Source organism: Balearica regulorum, chromosome 1 (genome assembly GCF_011004875.1).
Source record: "Balearica regulorum gibbericeps isolate bBalReg1 chromosome 1, bBalReg1.pri, whole genome shotgun sequence".
NCBI lineage: Eukaryota > Metazoa > Chordata > Aves > Gruiformes > Gruidae > Balearica > Balearica regulorum.
This window is the reverse complement of record NC_046184.1, coordinates 34,130,024-34,153,577: the sequence shown is the minus strand read 5'-3', so window position 1 is coordinate 34,153,577 and position 23,554 is coordinate 34,130,024. Positions and strand designations below refer to the sequence as shown.

Sequence of the window (23,554 nt, the reverse complement as noted above, 5' to 3'; positions counted from 1 at the left end):
CCGATCTCCCAAGGTATTACTTAGTACTATAGCAGTTACACCATCCTTCCCATCTGGTGTCTGAGGACATGGACGATTCCACTTCTCCAGCTAGTTTTAGCTATGAACTACCCTGATATCCAAGGAGTTATGCCCCTACTGCTATAGAAAAATAAGGGACATTTGCTCCAGAGGATATCGCAGGGAACATCCTCGAGATTAGACTGGTGAACAGCTGCTTTGAAATGAGAGGATTTCTCTGCAGAACAGTGAGATGCTTTCAGGTCTTTGGGAACAGCATCCAATTTTAACTTTCTACGTGTGCGTTTGAACAGGAAAATGAGACATCTTTGCCGAATTACATGGTTTGTAAGAGAATAAATAAGCATACATGCAAGGAAGTATAAACCAACAAAGCCACCCTTGCCAAAGGATGTTTATGCCACAGAAAGCCCACATCTCAAGGAAAACATGATTAACAGCGCCACACTGATCCTAATCAGATTTATTGAGACAAATGTTGAAAATCCAGCGTGTGTGTGTGTTTGGGAGGGGTAAGGAAAAAAAAAAAAGCCCAGATAAAAATGCCCAGAGGGATTGAGCTAATGACTGTCTTCCCATTACCTCATGGGATCATTAGGTCGACATGATCTCGCCGCGGCCTGCACCGGAGCCACCTCCCCATCGGGACGGAGGCCGGAGGCCTTTCCCTTCCCCTCCACACAGGTGCAGCCCCCACTGCGGGAGGCCCGGGCCCGCCGCCATGTCGGGAAGCCGGGGTCGCCCCTCGGGGGACGCCCCCGGCGTCCCGACATGGCGGCGGGTCCGGCAGGGCGGGCGGGTAAAGCGGGACAACCACCCCCGCACCACGACGCGGCCGGGTCCGCTCAGCTCCCCGCCCTACCCCCCCCCCCCCCCGTTTCCCCCGGGGCCTGCCGGGCAAGGCGGCATTGTTGGCCGCGTCCATCACTCCCCGTCCCCGGCTGACATAATGAATGCGCTTGGACACACCTTCCAGCCCGGCGAAGAGGCGCGCCGCGTCTCCACGGAGAGCGCCTCCGAGCTCTCCGCTCCGTTTCCCTCAGCCCTCGGGGAGGCGCCCCGCAAGCCCGCCCGGCCCCATAGCCCGGCGCCCCGTCCCAGCCCAGTGAGGGGCCGCGGCGGCCGGGCTGGGCTGGGCTGGGCCGGGCCGGGCAAGGCGAGGGGGGGTAAAAGCCCTCGCTATGCTGCCCAGCGCCCTGTACTGGGACCTGGTGGGCTCCTCGGCTCTCCTCAACCTGCCGGCGGCGCCGGGCTTCGGCAACCTGGGCAAAAGTTTCCCTCATCGAGAACTTGCTGCGGGCCGGGGCGCCGCCGAGCCCTGCCCAGCTCCGTCCCCTCCCCGCCAGCCCCGTCCCCCTCAAGCTGTGCCCCGCAGCGGAACAAATCAACCCCTCAGGGGGTCCCTACCCGACAAGATGGGCTTTTCAAGTGCTTAACCCCTCCGCGGCGGACAGCGGCCGCCTGCCAGAGCGGGCTCCGGCGGCGGAGAGAGGCGGCGTCTTCCCGCCGGCAGCCACAGGTGAGTGCCGGCCCCTTCCCGCGTCCCGCCGCCGGGCAGACGGGCAGAAGGGGCTTCGCGACGGGTCAGGCCCAACCTCCGCACGGCGGGGACGGCGGCAGAGAGAGACGCGGCCGCTCCCCTCCTGCCAGTCGCTCCGACGAGCCCGGAGGCGGCGGCGGGACGCCGTGCCCTGCTGGGTGCCGCACCACCGGGGGCTTTCTCCCCGCGGCGGGGTGCTGCCGGCGGGTCTCCAGCGAAGAGTCCCGCCGCCAGTGCGGAACCCCGAGGAGCTGGTGAGGAGCAGCCGGACGGCGGCTTTAAACTAGGCGGTCCGGCGCACCTGTGGGCGTAGTGAGTGCGGCAAAGCCTTGCGCTGGTAGCGATCAGTGCTTTTAACTGCCCTCAACCGCAGTTCTTTCAGGTCTACTAGTTCTTCACAGCCTGAGGGGACGGTAAAAGAGCGTTACCGCCAACTGCTGTGTAAAAGGTCTGTACTTAGCCATTCGGGCGGGTGTTAAAGTGAAAGCCAGCGCTTTGCTGGGTGGTGGGATGTGTCACTCGGGCCGGTTTGAGCCGTTCTCCGGCGGCCCGGCCTGCCCACAGGCTTTGCTGTCGCGGGGGGTGGCTGTGACTTTCTACCGGACAGGCCCGCAGTAAGCTGTGTCACTGAATTGGAAAGAAATAGTTCTATAAAACAGGTTTTGTTTCTTGAATGTGCCGATTTTCTTATACATCTCTTTTGTCTGGGCATGAATAACGTTTAAAAGCATTTTTTGGAATTTTTTGTTTGAAGTTGAATTCAAAGTTAATTCATAATTCATAAAATTCGGTGTCAGACTTACTATGTATATTGAATTTTGCCTTTCCGTTATACTATAGCAACTTATTTCAGCCTTGTGTGCTGTCTTCAGAATTTTTATATATGATCACACAGTTTTAAGTGTGCTTAAAGTGAAAATCAAACAGAATAGTATTTATTGAAGTAAAGCTTTAAGGTATGAAACCAAAAGGCTCGTTTTAGAACCAGAATTAATAACAGTTGATTTCAAGCATATTTTTACTTCAGTTAAATCCTACAAACCGTTCTCCAATATCCAAAACAGATTTTAATCCTTTAGCAGGATGTACTTTAAAGGTTGACAGGAGAGAGTTAAAGAAGTGTACATTAACATTTCTTGAATATTCCAGACCTCAGCTGCCAGAAGTGTTATCTTAAGCATATTGGTTATTTAAATATGTTTATTTTAACTAACTCTAGGCCAGGCCAGGAAACAGGACAAGTATCATCCTTCTGGAATTAGGGGTGTATTTCCCCCCCCCCCCCCCCCCCCAAAAAAAAATCTCTAGAGAAAATGCTACATTTATGTGTACAGAATACACGTAAAAGGGGAGATAGCAGATGCCCCAGCACTTATTGCTATAGATAAACTTTTTCTGAGTATTGCTGAAGTTCCTGACTGCCGAATTTTTCAAATGCTTGCTTCCAGGATTAATTCTTTGATCGCCCTACAGTGGTACTTGTGAATTTAGCAAAGTGTTTCAGGTCTGCCTGGTGACTGGGAGTCCGATCCTATGTTTCTTCTGATCCCACAGCTCCCAGGGATTTCAGAGGGAGCTTTGGGTAAAAGCATCAGGCTCTTATATTTGAGCAGTGAAAAATACTAGGTTTTCTCATGCATTATGCACTCAGAAAAAAGTCTCCCGTGAATGTAGATGTACAACAAAGATGTATATATTCTAGTAGGAATCTATTGATTCTGATCTGACTTACATGTTTTAAAGTGATGAGGGCTGTTAGGTGTCTGAACTTCCATAAATGTAAATTAGATTGGAACTGTCCTGCTGAGCCAGATTTTGTGGTTTCTAAAGAGTCTCTTCTCTCTAGCGTAGACGTACGCGGGGGGAACTGTTCAGACTGGACACTTGCATTTGCGAGCAAGGCTGGGGTGGTCAGGCTGTGTGTTATGTTTCTTGTTTATGCAGTCATAGGGCAAAAGAGTGTTTTGTCAGAATAAGAATTTTAGCGTTCACGGACTAAGGAAGGTTATTTTAACTAACGAATTCATACTAGGTAGGGGTTTTTAATTTACTGATTTTTGTGACTATTCACTGTTTTCTGTGAGTTTTTTGAGGAATAAGCTCTTTCCTATTTGGACCCCTCAAATCACATGGCATTTTGGAATACTTGATCTAAGTCTTTAGTAAGACTATTGAACATGATAAAGCAAAATGTTTTTTTTAATCTTTCTGAACTAGCAAATGCTTTATAGATCATGCAGGGACTAGAAGTGCTCTAACACTCTATGCTCTAGCTTGGCATAGTCCAAGATTTTTAAAATTAAAAAAAAAAAAGCTGTAGAAAAGAGAATTGAACAATATCAGACTTTTTTGGAATCTAATTGTATTGCTCACGTAGTCCCAAATTCTGGTGAGGTCACCAGAAGTTCTCAGAAAGAAAGGAATATAAAAGCATACCAGGGACTGACCTGAATAAGCTGAACCTTTTTACAGTTCCAAAACCAGCATGTATCCACAGCACCTATCAAGGAAAGAGATGAAGAGAGCACTCCATTTTAGGGTACCTTTTAACACTCCATAAAAGTGTTAAAGAACGAAAATCCTGTATTGTTTCTGTAAACTGGAAAACTCTTACCCATGGCTGCAAAGGAGACAGAGTGAGATGGCACTCTTGATCTGTGACTTCTGGTCATGGTAGCTTTTTCCTTTGTAACTTCTCAGCAGCAGAGTTTTATCAGCAAGTTTCCATTCCCGTAATTTACAGGTTTCAAAGGATTTAGTTTGACCATCTGAAGTGCTAATCTGCATTTGTATTTTGAGTTCTCCTCCAAAGTTATCCTAAATGAAAAACTGAAAAAGTACTCTCAAAACATCACACCGTAAGATACATCATCTAATGAGTGTGCTTGAAAGAAATATACTTATGTTGCCTGTAAAAAGTTAAAATCATCACTTTCCATCATTACACTGATTTTAAAAAATGAAATGTAATCAAATCATAGGTTTTTAAAATTAATTTAGTTTATTTTGACTTAAGAGTGCAACCGCATGAACAGGCAGCATATTACATAAAACTTAAGAAGGAAAAGCAGAAGGACTGCTATTGTTAGATGATAAACTCACTTGCCTTCTGCAGTGGTATGCTGGTTTATACCAGCTTGGAATTCCTGTAGGCTTTCTGGCATCTTGCTCTGAAGCCCCAGTGCTGGTGATGAAACACTGAGCTGGGCTCACTGGCTCCAGCAGGCATGGTGAGCACCATGTTTCTGTCTAGCTGAACTGAATTTCGCCTGTGTGCTGTGGGCCTGATTCTTCTCTTTTAAGACCTTTTGCCTTGATAAAATAGATATATAATGCTGTCTTCTACTTTGTGAGAACTTTGCATACCGTGTGTAATTTGTAGCCCTGAGTAGGTAAAGCAGTGCAGAATCTGGTTCTGATTTTTAAACACTGGATGCCCAGACTGTGCTCTTCCTGGCTAAATACTCTAAAAATTACACTATTGTAAAGCAGCATTTCTCAATGAAACATATTACAGCTATGCAGCTTATACTTGCATTGCCTCTTAAAGGATGAGGGAAGCTCCAGATAAAAGTTCTGAGAAAATTAATAGACCCTTAAGTGTGGAGGAAGTCCTCAGTTTCTGCTTGCTAATCTGGGATTTGGTCCCTCTCCTTATACTTCAGTCCTATCATTATCTTCTGGATAAATGAGAAGACTTGACAGTTTTGCTCAGTGCTTTCTGACATAGGAAAATTATCTGGAGGATGCTGAGATGCAGTCTGTTGTAGCACAGGTGCTTTGAAGAGGTCCACTCCACATTTTTCCTCATGACTTGGTTTCCAGAAGTACTGGCTGACACCAGGTCAGAGTAGCCTTGAGAAATGCAAAGTTACTCTGCTACCTGAAATTATTTTCTGAAAATCTCTGCTCTTCTCAAGTAATTTGCTCTGGAGGAGGATGAAAGTAAGTGCTTTACAGCCTGAATATGGTCAGTAGTGGTATGACCATGAATACCGTCATATGTGGCAAGAACCTGGCTTTCTGCTTTCATCTTGACATTTTGATAGATTAACAGAAAGGAAACTGAAAACCACAATGTAACAAATAAATATAACAGTGAGATACTTCCACTGCAAAACTTGCTGAAAAATTGAGTTTATTCTGAGCATCAGAATACAGTAGAGTAGAATAAAGTACAGTACATATAACACAAAAGAAAGCAATTAGAACAAGTATATTATAAACATAGATTGGACTTACAATGATAAACATCCATTCTGTGATATAGATGTAGCTTTTCTTTCTGCAACAGTTGAGTACTTTACATTTTAATGCATTCATTATCACAGTGTCCCAGTGAGATAGGAGAGATTTCTACTGCGTAGAGGAGGAGCTGGAGCAAAAAGAAATGAGGTGACTTGCCTAAGGTAATACAGAAAACCAGTAGCATTGCAGCGAAGTAAAACCAAACCTTCCTCTGCAGGCCAACTCTTTGGACCAGTGTCAGTTTTTCCCCCCTCATGTGATGACGGCAATTCTATGCTGCAACACTCCTATTTTAATCAATATACCTTGTTGCCCATTTTTAGTAAAATCTCTTGTGTTTCTTTATGACAACCAGGAGATAGTTGAATTACTGAAATTAAGTGGGTTTTTTCCCTTCATTTTGGACCTTCTCTTAGTGAATAAATGCTTATTAATTATTGATTTCAAACCAACTAGCAGCCAGAACGTGTCCTCAAGCGACGTGTAACACTAACTTTCAGTAAAAGGCAGGAAAGGGCCAAGTGTTTTATCTCAGCTCCCACTAGGCTTGCACTAGCCTCTGGAAAGTGCTACCCTCACACAGGCAACAAGTTGACTAACAAGTCTCAGGATTTTTCTGTTTCGTTGGTGTTTTCTGGGGAAAATTAGTTTCTTTAGAGTGGGCAGATCTATTTGGCATCTTTTCTTATGCCCTGATTGCCAGGAGCACTGAGACATCTTCATTGTTTCAAGTTTGTCTTTGGAGACAGAGACATTTCTGTATCTATCAGAAATCACAGACTGTGTGCATCATCTTTTCCTGCTTCCAGTTAACTTTGTGAGCTGTTTAGTAGAATCATTTTGGGGTGCCCAGCATACCATAAAAGAGTGGCTGCAAAATATCTTTTAAAGGACAAATCTTTTCCTCATTGTAAGGTTGCCAGAGCCAGACTAATGCCAGCTACTCTCCGACCCCGCCACCAGTCTGGCAGTCCAGACTCAGCAGGGCATATGGGCATTGGCTGGGCAGTGCTCTTGCCTCTGGCAGCTCCTGCTGTGCCATCTCTGAGAAAGGAAGAGGAACCCGAGTGTGGTCCTTAGTAAGATTTAAGCACTGCCAGAAGATCTCAAAGCTGCACTAGGAAGACCTGTGGTGGGGGTTTGTAGAAAAGCAGTTCACTGAGGGGAAACTGTGGAATCAGTCATGCCTTCAGTTAGTGAATTAACTTATGTAAAATGTATTCTGTATTGCAGAATGATCTGATCTTCTGAAATCTTGTAGTATATTATTTGTGTTTTTAGAAGACATATGAGTGTGATAAGGATTAATCTCATCAGGCAAGTTCTCTGCTTGAGTGCAGATTTCAGGTTTCATTGTACTGTGATTTTTTTGCATTAATGAATTCCCCTGAATTTTGGAATCATAAAATCATAGAAGCATGGAATGGTTTGAGTTGGAAAGGACCTTAAAGATCATCTAGTTCCAACCCCCATGCCATGGGCAGGGGCACCCTCCACTAGACCAAATTGCCCAAAGGCAAGTTCTCTGTCTCCATTGGCCACCAAAGATGTTATGCATTCTTGTATAATGCAGCTCTGCAAAATAACTCTTACTCTAATTTTTCTAAATGGTACTTTTGTGGTCCATCATGACCCATTGGAGGATTTTGAAGGGTTTTTTTTCCAAAGTGAAAAAAAGTGCATGTATAAAGAGCAGTAGGAGGCTGTTTCAAATGTCAGATGTGTAGACCCTGATCCTTCTAAAGCTGGACATCTAAATATTTTCAGTAACTTGGGCTGTGTTTCTTTGAGGTGAGTCATCATGTTGGATTATAAGTGGCCTTTGCTTTGTGCTGAAAAGCTCATAAAAGTTTCCCTTGAGAGGCTGCCTTTTTCTGAAGTTATACCACATAATTCTGTTGAGGTGTTTTGTATGCATGTTGAGGATTTTACCTCTTCTGCATGAGTCTTGGATGATATGGTGTTGCTAAAGTCCTCGCCCCTGGAATCTCAGATTTCGACTTGAAAAAAGTATTTCCTTTTACAAATGTAAAAAAGACTAAACCCCTCATTTGCTAAAAAGAAAAAAAAAAAGAAAAAAAGAATAAGAATCCACTGTTTGTTATTTTTTCTTTTTAACAATGGTTAGCTGATCTTGAGACTTTTGTCTGGTTGGAGCTGGCAATACTGCAACAAGTAAAGATTGGTCCTGGCACTAAATTTTAGCTAATCAGTGCATACCACTGCAATAAATGGTGCATTTTAACCTATGGTAAGATTTCAAATTAGGGCTGCACCAATGAATTCAACCAGTGAATTGTCCTCTTGCAGCATATGACCCTAATTTTGCCTTGCTTGAGGAAGTTATTCCTACATGTTTAAATATGTTTAAAATCAAAGAAAATAACTTTAGTGCCTTTATGGCTGAATTTTATAATTTTTTTACAGAGTCTTTATGGCTGTAGAGAGGACTGTATTCTTTTAACGTTGCCTATGAAGGATAAGAAGAATGTCAAAGTAATCCAACTGTTTAATAAAAAATAGGTGTCTTGTCTAATCTAGTTGTCTAAATACCTTGTCTAATAGTCAATACAGAGAGACTCCACCAGAGGATGACACAACTTATCTTCTTAGACATCTGTTTTAAGGTGATGAGTCATTATGTAGAGCTACTTATCTCTTCTTATTGACTGTACAGGAGGCCCAGACAGGGAGCTTAGACAGGACACCGAACTTTTAGACAGACAAGTGACAGTAATGCCCCTTTTGACAAGAACCAGTAAGCAGGACATGCTGGGGCACACTAGTGCATGGGCATCTCCTTCAGGAGAGGGACAAAGCTGAAGACAAAGCTAGTGAATCCACAGCTTTCCAGATCCCCATCTTTCTTCTCAATAGCAAGGGTGGAGGCCACCTTTAGTACTGACACCATGAGACCCATGGAGTCTTTGGCAAATGGTGTGGGGTTTGGTTGTTGCTTTGGGTTGTCACAGAGGTGAAATCTGACCATGTATAGTCACCAGCCTGAGGCTCTTGTGTTACCTCAGGCGGAGAAAAAGCAATCATACATGTACAGCAAATCATGCCCTAATAATAAGGCATGTGAATGATGCCTCTGAAAATCGACACCGATTCCCATGATCTCAGCTAATCTGCAGCGTGACTCTGTCAGCCACTATGTTGCTATAGATGTAAGGAAATGACCATCATACTGTTAGCACTGTTAGCACATTTCAGACTGTTTTTGGTGTGACTACTCTGCTAATTTTTGAAAGCCCCACTGAGACCCAACATAAAAACCTAAGTCCACTTCTTGGATCTGCCTTTTGTGTAGGATTTAAAATTATTTATTTAGAACTCCAGAACCCTTTCTACGAACATTTGCCAGTATTTTAAAACTGCTCTACGTATGCTGCTCTGCCCTGCCCTTTTGGCTTCACTTCATTTGAGCATTCATGTGGTCGTGTTTTACAGGAACGAATGGGAAGCAAATAGACAGTGACTTTGGGAGTGCAGGAAAGCCACCTCTGAGGGATGCTGTGCCACAGGCTCTTGCAGTAAGTTTTGCCAGGTCCATGCAGTGGTAACTGCCTTTGGTAGCATGTGGCAGCAGCTGTTGCTTCCTTCTGACGGTCAGGGGCTCCCCTTCAGCTCGCTGAAATGCTTTGGGGGTGTACAACTGCTGCTGGAACATTGCACTCTAAACACAGTAACTGCTGGGGACAGAGCCATGGTTCATTGTGAGGCCCAGGGCTTGTGGTTCAGGAGCAGAAGTGGTGCCTTGTGGCTCAGCTGGACCAGTAACCTGGCAGAGCTGCTGCTGGACTATTTGCAGGGAGCCCTTCATCACGTGAAACTTTACTGCAGCTTTGCAAAAGCCTGCTTTAATCATTGCCAAGAGTGGATGTAGGTAGGAGTTTGCAGTTTACTTGTGCCCGTTTCATGGGCACAAACCATCCAAGGTTCTCAAATGATATGGGATCATTTTACTGATAATATTTTTAATTTGCCTGCTAGGGCTGGAGCCTGGACATCACTGTGGAAAGCAGTTCTTGTGGGCTTATCAATACTTGGAGAATTAAAATGTTCGTGCAGCTTGAGGTCTGTCTGTTCCTGTGCTTACTGTTTATTGTTAGCTGGCTCTAGGCAGCTTTCTGAATCACTTTGGAGGTGTTTCAGCTCTCTTCACAGGTTTATACCACTTTTTTATCAGTTAGCTTTAAAAAAAATCCAAAAACTTAACGGCATGTGCAGTGAAGGAGGCCTGTGTGGGTAATACCAGAATTTACCGTCAATTCACTTTTCCTCAATAGCCATTTTTCCTTCATACCTGCCCCCTTTCCTGCTGGTTAATGGCCTACGCTATTTCCTGAATCATTTCACAACACTAGGATTAGGAAAAGCAAACAGTGTCTTTAACAATAAGCCATTTTAAAATTATATATCCATTTGAACTGAATTGTACTTAGGAACCTTATTCTCAAAATGGTGGATAGTTAGAAGGAAAACTTCTGGTCCTACTGTCAACATGATGTTTTAGTATGGGAGGGCTTTTGAATTTAGAGTATCTTCAGAGCTAGCAATATGTTTTAAAATGTCAGTATCTGAACTAATCTCTGATTTTCAGCACTAGATGAGCTTGAGGTCCATTTGCATGTTTAGTATCATTTTATTGTCTGTAAAATGCTTTTTATTCACAAAGCTGAATGTAAATGAACAGTATTACTAAAATTGTGCATGTAGCCACAGTGTCAAAAGAATTTATCTTTTGTGAAAAAATAAAAATAAATTATTTATTTATTTTTAGGTATTTCATCCCTTCATATTTATGACCTGATAGATTTTCTTTTAAAGCATATAGTACAATTTTTGGAGTGCCAAAAGGCACTTATACTGTACTGTGATATTTCATTTTCATGCATCTGTGAAGCTAAACCTGTAAAGTCTGACTCTTGTGAAACACTTAGTTCCACACAGTCTCAGTTTTTATGAAATGAGAATGCAAAGCAGAAGAAAATTAAGTATCTTGAATACAAATTATTAGGATTTGGCCCCTGGTTAACATGTACTCCACACGACTGGAAGCAACAGCTACCTTTTGGTTACTGTGTACTTTATTCTGGCCAATAAATACAGGATATTCTGACTTTTCAGCAATTTTCAGCCTTACGTGAACAGCAAACAATGTTTGCTTCAGCTGTCTTGACCAACAAATATTGGTAGAGTGGCCATGATGTACGTGAACAGAAAATAAAAGCATAGGCAATGCTTTCCATATATTGTCTTCAGCACTGCTAGGTATTGTGTCATTCCTGCAGGTACAATCATAGTATAATTCTGAAATACATGTACGTTAAATACATCATTTTTCTCTGAGCAATTTTCATTCTGTTAAAGCAGTTTCACACAGACAGTGGCAGCCATTTAATGCAATGAATAGTCTCTGTTGTTTCTATCAAAGATGAAAAATACACTTGGATGGGTTGGGTTGAAGCATTAACATTTTTCTCAACATAGAGCTCCCAAGCTAGAGTTGAGTATCCCTGTATTCTGCCAGATTATTTACTGATATAACTCTGTAACTGCTACACATTGGTTTAAGTGCAGTGGCTTCAGCAGACGTGACCTGGGGATGTGGTTTGATGTACCTAACATAAAATTCACTTGTGCATCAGTGTAGTTGGAGCACATGGAAGAAGTTTATAAACTAGACATACATGTTGGCTGTAGGCTTAAGGAGACATAATGCCATTGTTTATTCCACAGGATCTGGAATAAATCAGTCTTGAGAAATGGTCTCAGGAACCATTTGGTTCAGAGTTATATGAGGGTATCACCTGCACCTTACTTCTTAAGTAAATGTTCTGCCTTAAAGGGGTATGTGCCATGCAGGCAGAAAAGACAGCAGTTGGTTGAGGGAATTAAGTAAAAAGCCCAAGAAATGCAGAAGCATGATTTCCATCGACTTGAGCAGAACTAGTGCCAAGATCTCTACTGTTTGCATCATGGTGCTGTGCTAGTGCATTAAATCATTGGCAGCAACATCCATGGAAATAGGTGGTTTGATTGGAGTTTCCTTAAGCGAAATGTCTCAACTTTTGACCCTGATCCATCTCCTGACCTTTATGCTTGCAGCTTGCTCATTGAGAGATTTAGTGAATGGAGAAAACCTATCCTCTCCTATTCCTCTACCTTTATTTGCAGGAGTGTGCTATCTGAAGCAATAACTTATTCAATTCTGATTTATCCAGGTATCTCCTGGCTGTATCACATATCATTATGAGCACCACATTATCAAAAAAAGAGCAAGGGACTGGAGAGAGTTAAGAAACTATAATGGGGAATATCAAGAAGAGGCCAACACATCTGACAAAAATCATACAGTACGCTGTTGTATTTTTAGAAGTAGAAAGCTTTACCTGACTAAGGGAAACTTGATAATGACGTGAGGAATGTGGCTCCCAAGGAAGGGAGGAAAAGCTCTTCACCTGGGAGTTTGGGAACTGCAGCAGATAAAAGATACTGTCAAGAAAAAGTTCTCATGTTCAGGAGGATGGCTATCTGGCAGGTCTTTACCTTCTCTGTCTCCTCTGCTTCTGCAGTTACTTAGACACCCCACCAGTTGCATTGAAGCCCCCTGGATACGTAAGATATAGGTAATATTTGGCTGCACATTCTTGACTCTTTTAAGCTCCTTAAGGACACAGTTCCATGTTTGATGGTCACGTGTGGAAGAGAAGCTTTAGAATACTAATGCCTGTTATAAATCATTCCTTTTCTTAAATGTTTTGCAAACATACACCTCAAATATAGGCAATTAGTTCCTTTCAGAGTATATTTATATTTCATTAGAAACAGCAAAGTGTTGATGAAAAGCTGTAGTAATAAAACACTTAGCAATTTGTAATTACAGTTGAAGAAATTTTCACCTAAGCTTGTAAGAATTCAGAAAAAAAATAGAGGTAAATATTTTAAAAATGATTAGTTAGGCTTCTACAGCAATAGCTTATTGCTTTGGAAGATCAGCAGATTTGACAGTCAGAAAACTTACTATGATGCCCTAAATTGTACTCAGGAACCTAATTTTGAGTGATTTTTTTTTTTTAATAATTCCAGTTGAAAAACGTTTAAAAGATTAACAACCTGCCTTAGATACATTTATATATTTATCTGTCTTTATTCCTGATTATAGATTTCTTATTTTTTTTTATCTTAGTGTACCTTTTTTTTTTAAATTAGGTTATTTCTAGAGATTTATATTTTTATATCTAGAGATACAGTACAGGGTATAGAGCTGTTTATTTTCTACCTAAACCAAAACAGAAAAGTGTTTTGATGTTGATCACATTTTAGAAGCATACAGTTCTAGCAAGCATGATGTATCTATTTAAAAAAAAATAATTTCAAGTTTCATAGTTGACTAGTATGAGCAGAAATTAAAAGGTAATTAAGATTAATGGAAAAGCCCATGAACTTTAAAAAAAATAAATTAAGGGATTATTAGATAATGAAGACCTTTCTAAGATTTGGAAGCACGTTTTAGACATAACAGAGACTTTTGATTCATTGGTTCAAAAAATTCTGTAGAAATTTAACCAAATATTACTTAATTTTGTGGGATGATTTTGCCATTTTTTATTGCGTTAAACAGAACCTTCTGCAGCAAGTGGTTTATTTAAATTTAGCACACTTTCCCAGCAAGAACGAGTTTACCATCAGGATAGCAGAGTCAGGCCCTGTAGTTTGTGCCTGTAGAGCTCATTTGGATCATCTCATTGCATTTTATAGAATTTATTCGTAAAGGTTTTGTAATTTTTGAAGTCCTAATTGGTTTAGGTGCTAAGAACAGCATTGGAGTACAAGCAGAAGAGACAGGATCCACTTTTAGATTCTGTTTTTCTAGGATGTCATGCTTACTAGAATTATTTAAAGTAACTTTTTCAGATGCATTATACTCTTTATTTCAACAGTATATTATTTAAACAACATGTTAAATCCCAATATTTACAGAAAAAAACCCCATAATTGTAACAATTATAGAACTAAATTTCAGATCTGCAGAGTTTCATTCTTATGATAAAGATATCAAGAGTTTTGCATATTATATTGAAGCTACATATAAAAAATAACCTTGCTAAATTAAAGAGCAATTACTTGGTTTATCATTGTTTGCCGTAAAAATATCACCATCTTGAAAAAAGGAAAAAGAACTTGTGGGGCAGGACTTTACACACTGACTTTTTGGAGGACTGTTGTTATGAATATCACCTAAGCTCAATGGATAATCAATTAGATCTATGCTTTCTTTGCAGCTCTTTCCAAACACTTTTTTCTCCGAGCCCCACCATTCTACTCAGCATGCTGCGGTGGGTCCTGTCAGCACCCTGCATCCCCCACTGCTTTTCCAAGTAAGTTTTTATGCTTCATCAGTAATGCTTGAGTTATTCTGTAAACCAAAGCAGCAGGATTTAATGTGTTCTGGAAAACTAATTGGTGATGCAATGGCAGCAGCTAATTCCTTAGTAAAATCACAGCAATCCTATTCAGAGGGTTTCCAAAGATTTATCAAACTTAAGTACACTGAGCAATTGTGAGAGGTTTCTAATGGCATTGAGACACCCAGACAGAGCTAACCTAGGAAAGCTCCTTGTTTTCAGTTTGCTAGAAAAGATTCTTTAAAATCAGTAACTCTTTAAAAAATCTGTCTCAATAAACATTTGCAAATAGGAAAATAAAAGAGTTGAAAGATCTTAAAATGGATGCTGCATTTTAATGTCTGTTAGGGATAAATTATGATTCAGGAAGCCTTAGCATTATTTAAATAAAACAGTCATTCTTTTTGTAGCAGTCAAATGCATGCACATGTTTAATTTGTTTTTCTTTTTTAATTATAATGTAAAAAACCGAAGAAGTAAGTTGAAGAGAATTTTGGCCCGTATACACTATATGTTCAGGATTAAGACCTGGCACACACTTCCATTTAATCAAAATCTAAATTTAACCTTGATTATGAAGTTTGCATGCAATAGTGTACAAATGGATATTCATGATTTTGTGTGTTTATGGCTCAGGAGTGCAAACAGAGGAGGCATTTCCTACTCCTTCAAAATGAAGAAAAAGCACAAATTGCCTTTCAAATCCAAATGAAAATTGGAACTTATGCGTGCTCTAGCATATACTTTTTTATCACAGTTATATTCAATTCCTTCCTGACTACGTGTATGTGTTTTATGAATGTTTCAGAAGGGCAGTTGCTAAGTTGAATGATTCTTGACAAGTGAGGCAGCAAATGCTGGCAGTTTAATGAGCTGCAAGTTTCTGAGCACCTCTTTAGGGGGCTGACACTTTCCCACAGAGCATTTTACATGGCCCCGGCTCTCCAACAATGGCTGACAGCACCATGACCAATCACCACTTTCACTTTACTCATCCACACGCGACCTCACCACAATTTTTCACTGTGCAGATGAACTTTAGGAACCATTTCACACTGAAAAGGCCTGGGCAAGGGTCAGTTGCCCTTTTGTATGGCCATAAAGCAATACTCTATGTGCCAGTCTTTTCTGCTGTCTCACATTCCAAGAGATTTTCTGGACACCATTTAAAGCACTTGACTGAAAAATAAAGCAGTGAATGAAACTGACTTTTATAGACTCATTCTAGCTCATCTTCCCATATAACCCTGTCTACCTGAAAAGGGATTTAGTGGATGAGCTGAGTGTATACAGGGACTTGCTGAATACATAGGCCCATTATCAACTGTGGGGATTGTTTATTAACCAGGACTGATACACTACTATTTTGGAAGTGACCTATTAATTGTCCATTTAACTAGAATGTATTGAATTCAAATGAAAAAATGGAAACCGTGACTAAAGCTTTTACTTGCTCCTTCAAGGTGGTCTCTGCCATGAAGGCAAATGAAGATTGTTCCACAGATTAAGAGGACATTTATCACTATATATTAGGATACAAAGGAAAGACTTAAAAAACCAAAGCAAACCAAAAATCAAACCAACAACATAGGAAATAGTTGGTAACAGATTCACATTTATGTCAGCAGAGTACTAAACCTTTTCATGCACATTCAGAGCCACAGGCTGCAAACTGACTTATTTCATTTTGATAGAATTGTTGTGATGTACGAACAACTACCTATCCCGATGTACAGAAAAATCCTTTAGTCCACAAACGAAAATTTAGGTTTTGTGTGAACAGTCGGAATGCACTTTGGAATATGGGGTATTCTTAAAAAAATTCTCAAGGCTAGTCAATTGAGGGTGAGTATTCATTATCCCAAACACGAGCTTCACATTTTTTGACCCAGTGGCTGTTTGCTAATGCTTGTGAGCATTCTGCTCACCATTAAATTTTGTTTAGTTAATCTTTTAAACACAGTTACATATTGTGCCTTAGAGTGTGTAGATTCTTCGCTGTTAAGTTAGTCTAACACAGGTGTTAAGCTGTACCCTACATACTGCCTGTACAGGAATTAATTGGCGCCTCGGGGCTCCAGCAGGAGGTGGTTTCTTTGCTGATTGACTGTTAACAACCAGCCAGGCAAGACAAATTTTAAGGGGTCACATAATCTGGCGTCCTCTGTCCTTGGCTGACAACTCCATTGTGGAATGGAGGCCAGGAGGCAAGGACCAGCCCTGTTAACGCCTCTTCCCTTGCTGGTGTCTCTCATCCCACAGTGAGGATGAGGGAAGGTACCAGCTCTTCTGCTGTCAGACTATGCCTTCCAGTAGACTTGAGAATGGCTGGTGATTCATCAGAAACTGCTCAGAAGCTAACTGGAAAAAGGTACCTAAATTCACCACATTTGAGCAAGAAGGAGAGAAAACATGCTTGAGGAAGAAGGGCCAATGTTTGCCCCCAGCTTTGTGGGCAGGATGGGAGCTCAGGGTGGGAGTCATGAGCAGGCTACACACTTCTCAGAGAAATATGAACCTGGCTTGCCCTTTGCAGAAACCTCCATTGTGGCATTTTGACTTTTGTTCTGCAGATAGTTTATTTTGGTTTGGATGTAGTCTGACTATGTCTCACTGTGTCATAAATATCAGGATAATAACCAGTAGGTTATGATTTTTGTATCTGATCTCAGATATAATTTTGAAAATTGAAATACATCTGTATAAATTTAGATTTATTTATACTGTAACATTTTAAATCATAATAATTACTTTTGCCACAGGCTGGTATGGGGGACGAATAAAAAGATGGGTTCTTAAAGTGTAGAAAAAATCAAGAAAGGCATGTCTAGCAGAATGCAATCTTCCCTAAATCAGTAATGTTTGACACTGGCAGTGTATTTTAGGGAAGGATCATTGTACACTTACACAGCTTCTGATATTATTCTTCTGCTGGTCACAGTTGGAGGCAGGATACAGCGGTAATGTAAGTAATATCAAACCAGTCACACATGCACCACAAAAGTATTTAGTCAACTTTGTAAGACATACACATATACACTTTAGTTTCTCATCATTATACATACACAGTTCTACAATATCCTTGGTATATGTTTGTTTGTTTCTCTGTGGGTGCTTAAAGATACACATACCCATGTGTATATATGTGTAACATACAGAAGTTGAAATGTGGCGTAGCCCAAAAGAACAGTTTGTGAAAGCTGCATCTGGATTTAATTAGTATTTTCAAGAGCATTCTATCTATTAAATAAATGTATTTACACCCCCTCTCTCCTGCTACAGCTGGCTAGAATAGATAGACTTTTTCATGAAAGAATGTGCAATCTTTTAGAAAATCTGCTTTACATGGGAATTTTGCCATTGGCTTCAATATGAAAATGATCCTTGACAGAAATCGAACACCAGCATACCTTTGCAGCTGCTATAATTATAAACTGGGATGGCAATCTTGGCCCATGTACATGGGAAGGCGGACAACAGGAGGACAGCTTGCACCTGTAGAGTCTAACTTGCATGCAGTACACACCGAAGCTATCTTCGTGGCTGGCCTCTCACATAAAGATCGTAGGTGTCAGTGGCTGTATAGCCATGGCACAGGTTTCTGAATCAAAGGGCAGCTCTTTCCTGGCCTGCTTCCAACTGCCCCATGCAATTACCACACCCAACACTTGGTGACAGGCCCTATTCAGCTGGCCTCTGGTACTCCTCCCCGGGGCTGGAGGTGTACCAAGCCTCACCAGGGACTGCTCCCCATACAGCACATCCTTCTAGGGGAGAGGGAGCATGGGAAAGCACTATGGCTTTAGGCTTTATTGGGGGTGAGGAAGGCGAGCGATTTATCTGGATTTGAGTTTTCTGTGCTCTTTGTGAGGCCAATGAAGGGACAATGTGAACACTTCTCCACTCCAGCTTTTTCCCCCAATTTTGAGGTTGTTTTCCAGGGTAGGGTTCCCTCTAGGCATGGATCAAGGGGATGTGATTGGATTCATTAAAAACTGCCCTCCCAGGACTTGCTATGAGATGTCAAAGGATTAGAAACCAGGCTGAAAGGAGTAAGTTCAAGTACTCCTGAAATCCTGTAATAAAGAAATTGCTGCAGTTTCCAGAATGAGTAAGTGAATGGCCAGGGATTTTCTGAGAAATAGTTCACTCTGAAAGCTTTTCGTTAGTAAACAAAACTAAAGAAAGCCTATTTAGTTTCTTTGAATCAGTATTACAGACCACATTTATCTGGTTCTGCATTTCATACAAGGAGAAAATAAAGTCCTAGGAAAACTTACTGCAGTTTACTCAGGGATGATAATGTGCAAAGGAAAATGGAAAAGTTTCTCCCTGATTATATTTGAATTTTACAGTAGCATGGGCCCTGTGTTAATGTTCCTCTATGAACTCATCTGATTTACTTTTTACCATGTCAAGGGGAGACTTTTGACCACTGACAACACCTCTAGATCCAAGTGAGGATTTAGTCCTTAATGAACATGACTGAAGCATTACGACACACTTATAACACCAACAAATCAAAAGCGGGACAGTAGTCTGCTAGCATTATAATGAACAGCATTTAATATTTCTCTGGTATGTGTTAGATACTATGTGAAACTCTTACCTATTTCCACTAGGAGAGGAAAGTGTCCTGCCTCTTCTGACCCAGGAGTCTAACTCCAAAGCCCGGAGAGGTATATTAAGAAGAGCTGTCTTTTCCGAAGACCAGAGGAAAGCTTTGGAGAAAATGTTTCAGAAGCAGAAATATATCAGTAAAACAGACAGGAAGAAACTGGCAATTAACCTGGGTCTAAAGGAGTCTCAGGTAAGGAATGACAGAACATCTGTGACTTTTTGTCTTTTTGAGGAAAAATCTTTAAAATGGCTTTGAAGGAGGAAAATTGAACAGCACAGGGGCAGCCCTGAGCTCCTTCACTGAGCAAAGACCTCAGTAAATCAATGGCAGTTTTAACCAAGGAATGCTTGAACAGGCTCCTACTTTATTTCCTGAAAGTGTGCATTCAAAAGTTGATCGCTCCATTTTCACACAAAGTGGGAGAAACACCACCTCTGCATTTCATTTCCAACTCCCATTTTGCTGTCTGACAGAGCCTCCTCAGGAACTCTGGGCAGGGAACTACGCTCCATCCCACTGTCTGATAGGCAGAGATCCAGGCAGAAAACAGCCGAACATAGAGCCCTCCTGCATTCCTCTACGTACCCTTTGCGCTTGCAGATGAACAGCTAGTGACAACGCAATCAACAGCACCGCTCTGAAACCATTCTGCCCTAAGACACAGGCAGCCATCCCTACAGAAACAAACTTAGCTGCACAAGGAAAGAGATCCTCGGAGCAGAGAGGAACTCTAGAGGGAAAAATTTTGCAGGGTGGCCTTCTAAAATGCTCCCACTTTACTTACCAATTCACATTTCATGGGATTTTTCACATGAGTCCGCGTTGGCCTACTGCAGGACTTTAGAGTTTAGCTGAGGGTCTGATACCTCCAGTGAGCTGTTCTAACTGAACTGTTAGTGGCAGTGCTGAGGGGCAGTAGCCCAATCTGGAATCTCAGGGCCCTGACCTAGCTGCAGATAAAAGCAAAAGAAAAGTGCCTGGCTTGAAGAGCACAAAACCTGAAAGAAACTGGAAAAAATGTTTGTGAAGGCGTGTAACAGCAGGAAATGAACATGGTAGCAGCTGGCAGGTGGGATTCTGAAGGTGCTGAAGTAGATGCAGCTGTCTGGAGTACAGCTAGAAAGAGTGAGAGAGTGACAGTACAATTTTATTTCCTTGCATGCAGCAGGAGCAAAAGTCCTTAAGATATGTAGGGCAGAAAAACCTGGGAATGATGATGGGAGCTCTCACCATCTTTATCTCGGAGATTTTCAGAACTTGACAAAACCCTGAACAATTTGATCCAACGTTGCAGTTGGCTCCACTTTGCGCAGGAGGTTAGATCTTGTGGTCTGTAGTGGTTCCTTGCAACCTGACTCTGATTTCCATCACAAGTGCTGCAACTATAAACAAAAAAAGCAGCACAGTGTGGTGCTTCTCAGTGTGATGAACAGAGCTGTAATCTCTGCGGGATAAACTATTTCAATGAAAATGTGCACTTGCACTCACCAGTGCACTGCCTAAAAATTTCCCAATATGTAGTCAAATTCCTAATATTACAATTATTTCCTTGAGTTTTTCTTCTGTGTTCTTTATATTCAAGAGAGCCCAGGGGAGAAAAAACAGTGGAATGGCAAATATATAACAACTACCACTACAGGAAAACAATTTCATGATAATGATAGACCAGATGATATCTGTGTCTTTTTAATTTTTTTTCCTCATGAAAGGAAGAGTGGTTGCCATGAAGGTTACTTCTTCAATTTTCTGACCAGTTGTGCTGGAGGAACAGTACCTGCCATCTGAGGCAATGATTCTCAAACCTTTGAAAGCTTGGCCACTTTGTGTTCATATCAAGCATCTAAATACTACAACTAAATGCAAATATTAAAGGGAGAATAGAACACAGTCTGAATATTTTGATTGATCCTTCTCCTCCCTATTTCTTCTCTTTATGTAAAACCAGTTCCCAGATCTATATTTCCCCAAGATTTTCCCAACATTTCATAAATGTCTTTGAATGCTTGTGATCAAGCTTCAGAAGTTTTTGACAAATTAATTTATCTCTAAAGCACATGGATTCTAGGCAACTCCTGGAAAACTATAGTCAGGCAGACAAAATGTCTTTAAATCCTCACTACCCTCTTATATGTCATAACACGCATTTTGAAGCTATATGGCCAAGCTGGTTTTAGCTATGCTTGTGAATGGGACAGTCATAGTTCTTAGAGCCTCTTTTAAATATAAGGCTTCACATCACCAGTAGTATCATTTAGCTTTGTTAATGATGATGCTGATTTACTGAGAATCCTTTTCTGTGTAGAAAGTTGTTGATACAGGAAGTTTCTCTATCCCTAGCCACTGGGCTGTCCTTTTTCCAGTCTAAGCCAAATACTCACCTGTTTGAGGTGGCGAAAGTGAAGGAGAGCGTTTAGCCCAACTGAGGTAAATAGCGATGGGAAAATCCTCAGATAATGTCAGTCAGCTTCACCGGATCTACTATAACAATGAATAAGGAAGGAATTTGAAACTAAGGGGATGGAAAGAAAAAAACCCTTGTTAGGGCAAAGTTGTTTAAGAAAAAAAGGATGATAATAAACTCTCATTAACTTGCAAACAGGTGAAAATTTGGTTTCAGAATCGAAGGATGAAATGGCGAAACTCCAAAGAAAAAGAAGTGCTTTCAAACAGGTGCCTCCAAGAAGAAGGTCTTCAGGAGAACTACCTCTCACGATCCACCATGAATTTTACCTCGCCGTGTGCATCTGTGTGGGAAGTGTCTCAGGAGCAGGCAAGTCCAAGGTGGAGGGAGAATTCTCCAGGAAATTCTGAAAGACTGAGTAGTACACAACCACCTCCAAGAGCAAATTCATCACAGAGCCCGTTGTATTTGTATCCTGACCAAGACACTGCAAATAAGGCAGTTACATCATCAGCCTAAGGAAATAGGGGCAGTTTGTAAATTGAGTGGAGAGCACAGGCTTCAAGTAAGCAGTCTTCTAAGACTAACAATATTTGGACATTGTAAAGCTAACTAGTTTATGCCTCAGAAATTTGCTAAAGTCTAACACCATTAAAATGACAAACAACTAATGATTTAAGAAGTATTCTTCAATACTCAGTCTTTTCTTGTGTCTTTTCCAGTCTTGTACTGACCTTAAAAGTGAAATAGGAACTGATGGTAAGTAAAATGAAGTGAAGAGCATGAAGCTGAAGTTGTGCTCTGATTTATACATCTCTGCTGTACACATTATTCATTAAAAACACACTGATAGAGAATCACTTTTATCTCTCATTGCAGTCAGACCAATTAATTTCTTTTGTGCACGAGATAGGAATAACCCTGTTTTCCTCAAAATAATAAGTTGCTTTGGGTTCTTTTTGAAATTCATTAAATGACACAATAGGTTTATATTAGACAAAGTTAAGCATTTTTACTACGTTTCCTCCATCTGTCCCACCTGTATCAGTATTTAGTTAGTTTTAAATAGAATGGTCACAGGTCAGCTGATAACCCTAGTAAAGTATGCAATAGTAAAAGACAACCAAGCCTGTAAAATATTCCGTGTTTAAATCACTTTGATTTGAATGCATACTGGGAAATGCAATTCACTAACTCCTGCCCTTTCTCTTGTAGATGAACCTTCCAGCATTCTTTACTCTGAATTTCAGTGGCTTTTGTCAGACTGTTAGTGCAATCTCTTGTAATCTCTTCTGTATTTCAAAACTGTAATGGTAATATGCAGAATTGTAGCCCAAATGCACTAAGCAACAGAACTATAATTGGAAAAGCTGCCACTACAGCCATCTCAGAGAAGTACTTAAGGAGATGGCGTACCGTAGTGGCCTTATTCCTGACTTATTCCTATTTAAACTGGTGCCAGTAAGGACACATTAGCATATGTCTGTATCAAAGACAGGACAGTACTCTGTGTAATACAAGTAGCCTGAAATAATATTATTAAAACCACTTTACTTAAAATGATTTGCATGTTTCATCCACTTTAAGGAAATCACTCTCTGAATTTAAGTATCGTTTGTTGTTTATTTGCAAGGCTTTCTAGCTCAACACGGGAGCAGAACTGGTTTTTCTTTGTCATACATTTATGAATGCATTTGTTGAGAAGAAAGACTAAAGGTATTTTATGTTACAGGCAAACCATTTGGAGAACCTTATAGTTTTATAGGGACTAATTAATATCTGGCAGATTCATATATTTTATAGTCAAAAGAGATGATTATGTTAATCTAGTCTGGCTTTCCTCATCATGCATGCTATGAATGTTTCTAATTATTCTTGCTTGAGCTCCAAAGCTTTTTGAACTCTATTGTACATCTTTCAAAAAGCCATACAATTGTTACTTAACATTTTACCTTTTGGTAAAGGTAAACAAGTATTCCCCTTGTTATGTTGTATTATCTGGGAGGTGAAGTTTAGATACATTTGCAGCTACAAAACTTGAGATTGCAGTGATGAAGCCTGTATCATAAACTTTATGCATGATCAGGCAAGTTTTGTATCCCACCTTGTGTATGTCTTGCCTTCTAAGTGGTCAGCTGTGCAGTCCTAGTCTTGCACTATATGTCATTTGTTGCATGTGATTTCCTATGTTTGTTTTAAAGAAAAAAGAAATGGCAGAAAAATTAAGAAGTGATCTCTTCCTGTGGTTGCAAACCATCATTAGTGCAAGCTGCCTAGGTACCTACCCTCAGAAGGCACTTGTACACATT

General features: G+C 40.9%; 1 protein-coding gene across 1 annotated transcript; it reads left to right on the top strand.

The window, feature by feature from the left end:
* Window positions 1-911: 911 nt before the first annotated feature.
* DBX2 (developing brain homeobox 2) lies at window positions 912-22,808 on the top strand. The gene is given in 5 exon segments (XM_075742852.1): window positions 912-1,298; window positions 1,300-1,540; window positions 14,101-14,196; window positions 18,846-19,033; window positions 21,444-22,808. Coding segments are annotated over 5 exon segments (942 nt in total). The 5' UTR covers window positions 912-1,202; the 3' UTR covers window positions 21,765-22,808.
* The last annotated feature ends 746 nt before the right edge of the window (window positions 22,809-23,554 follow it).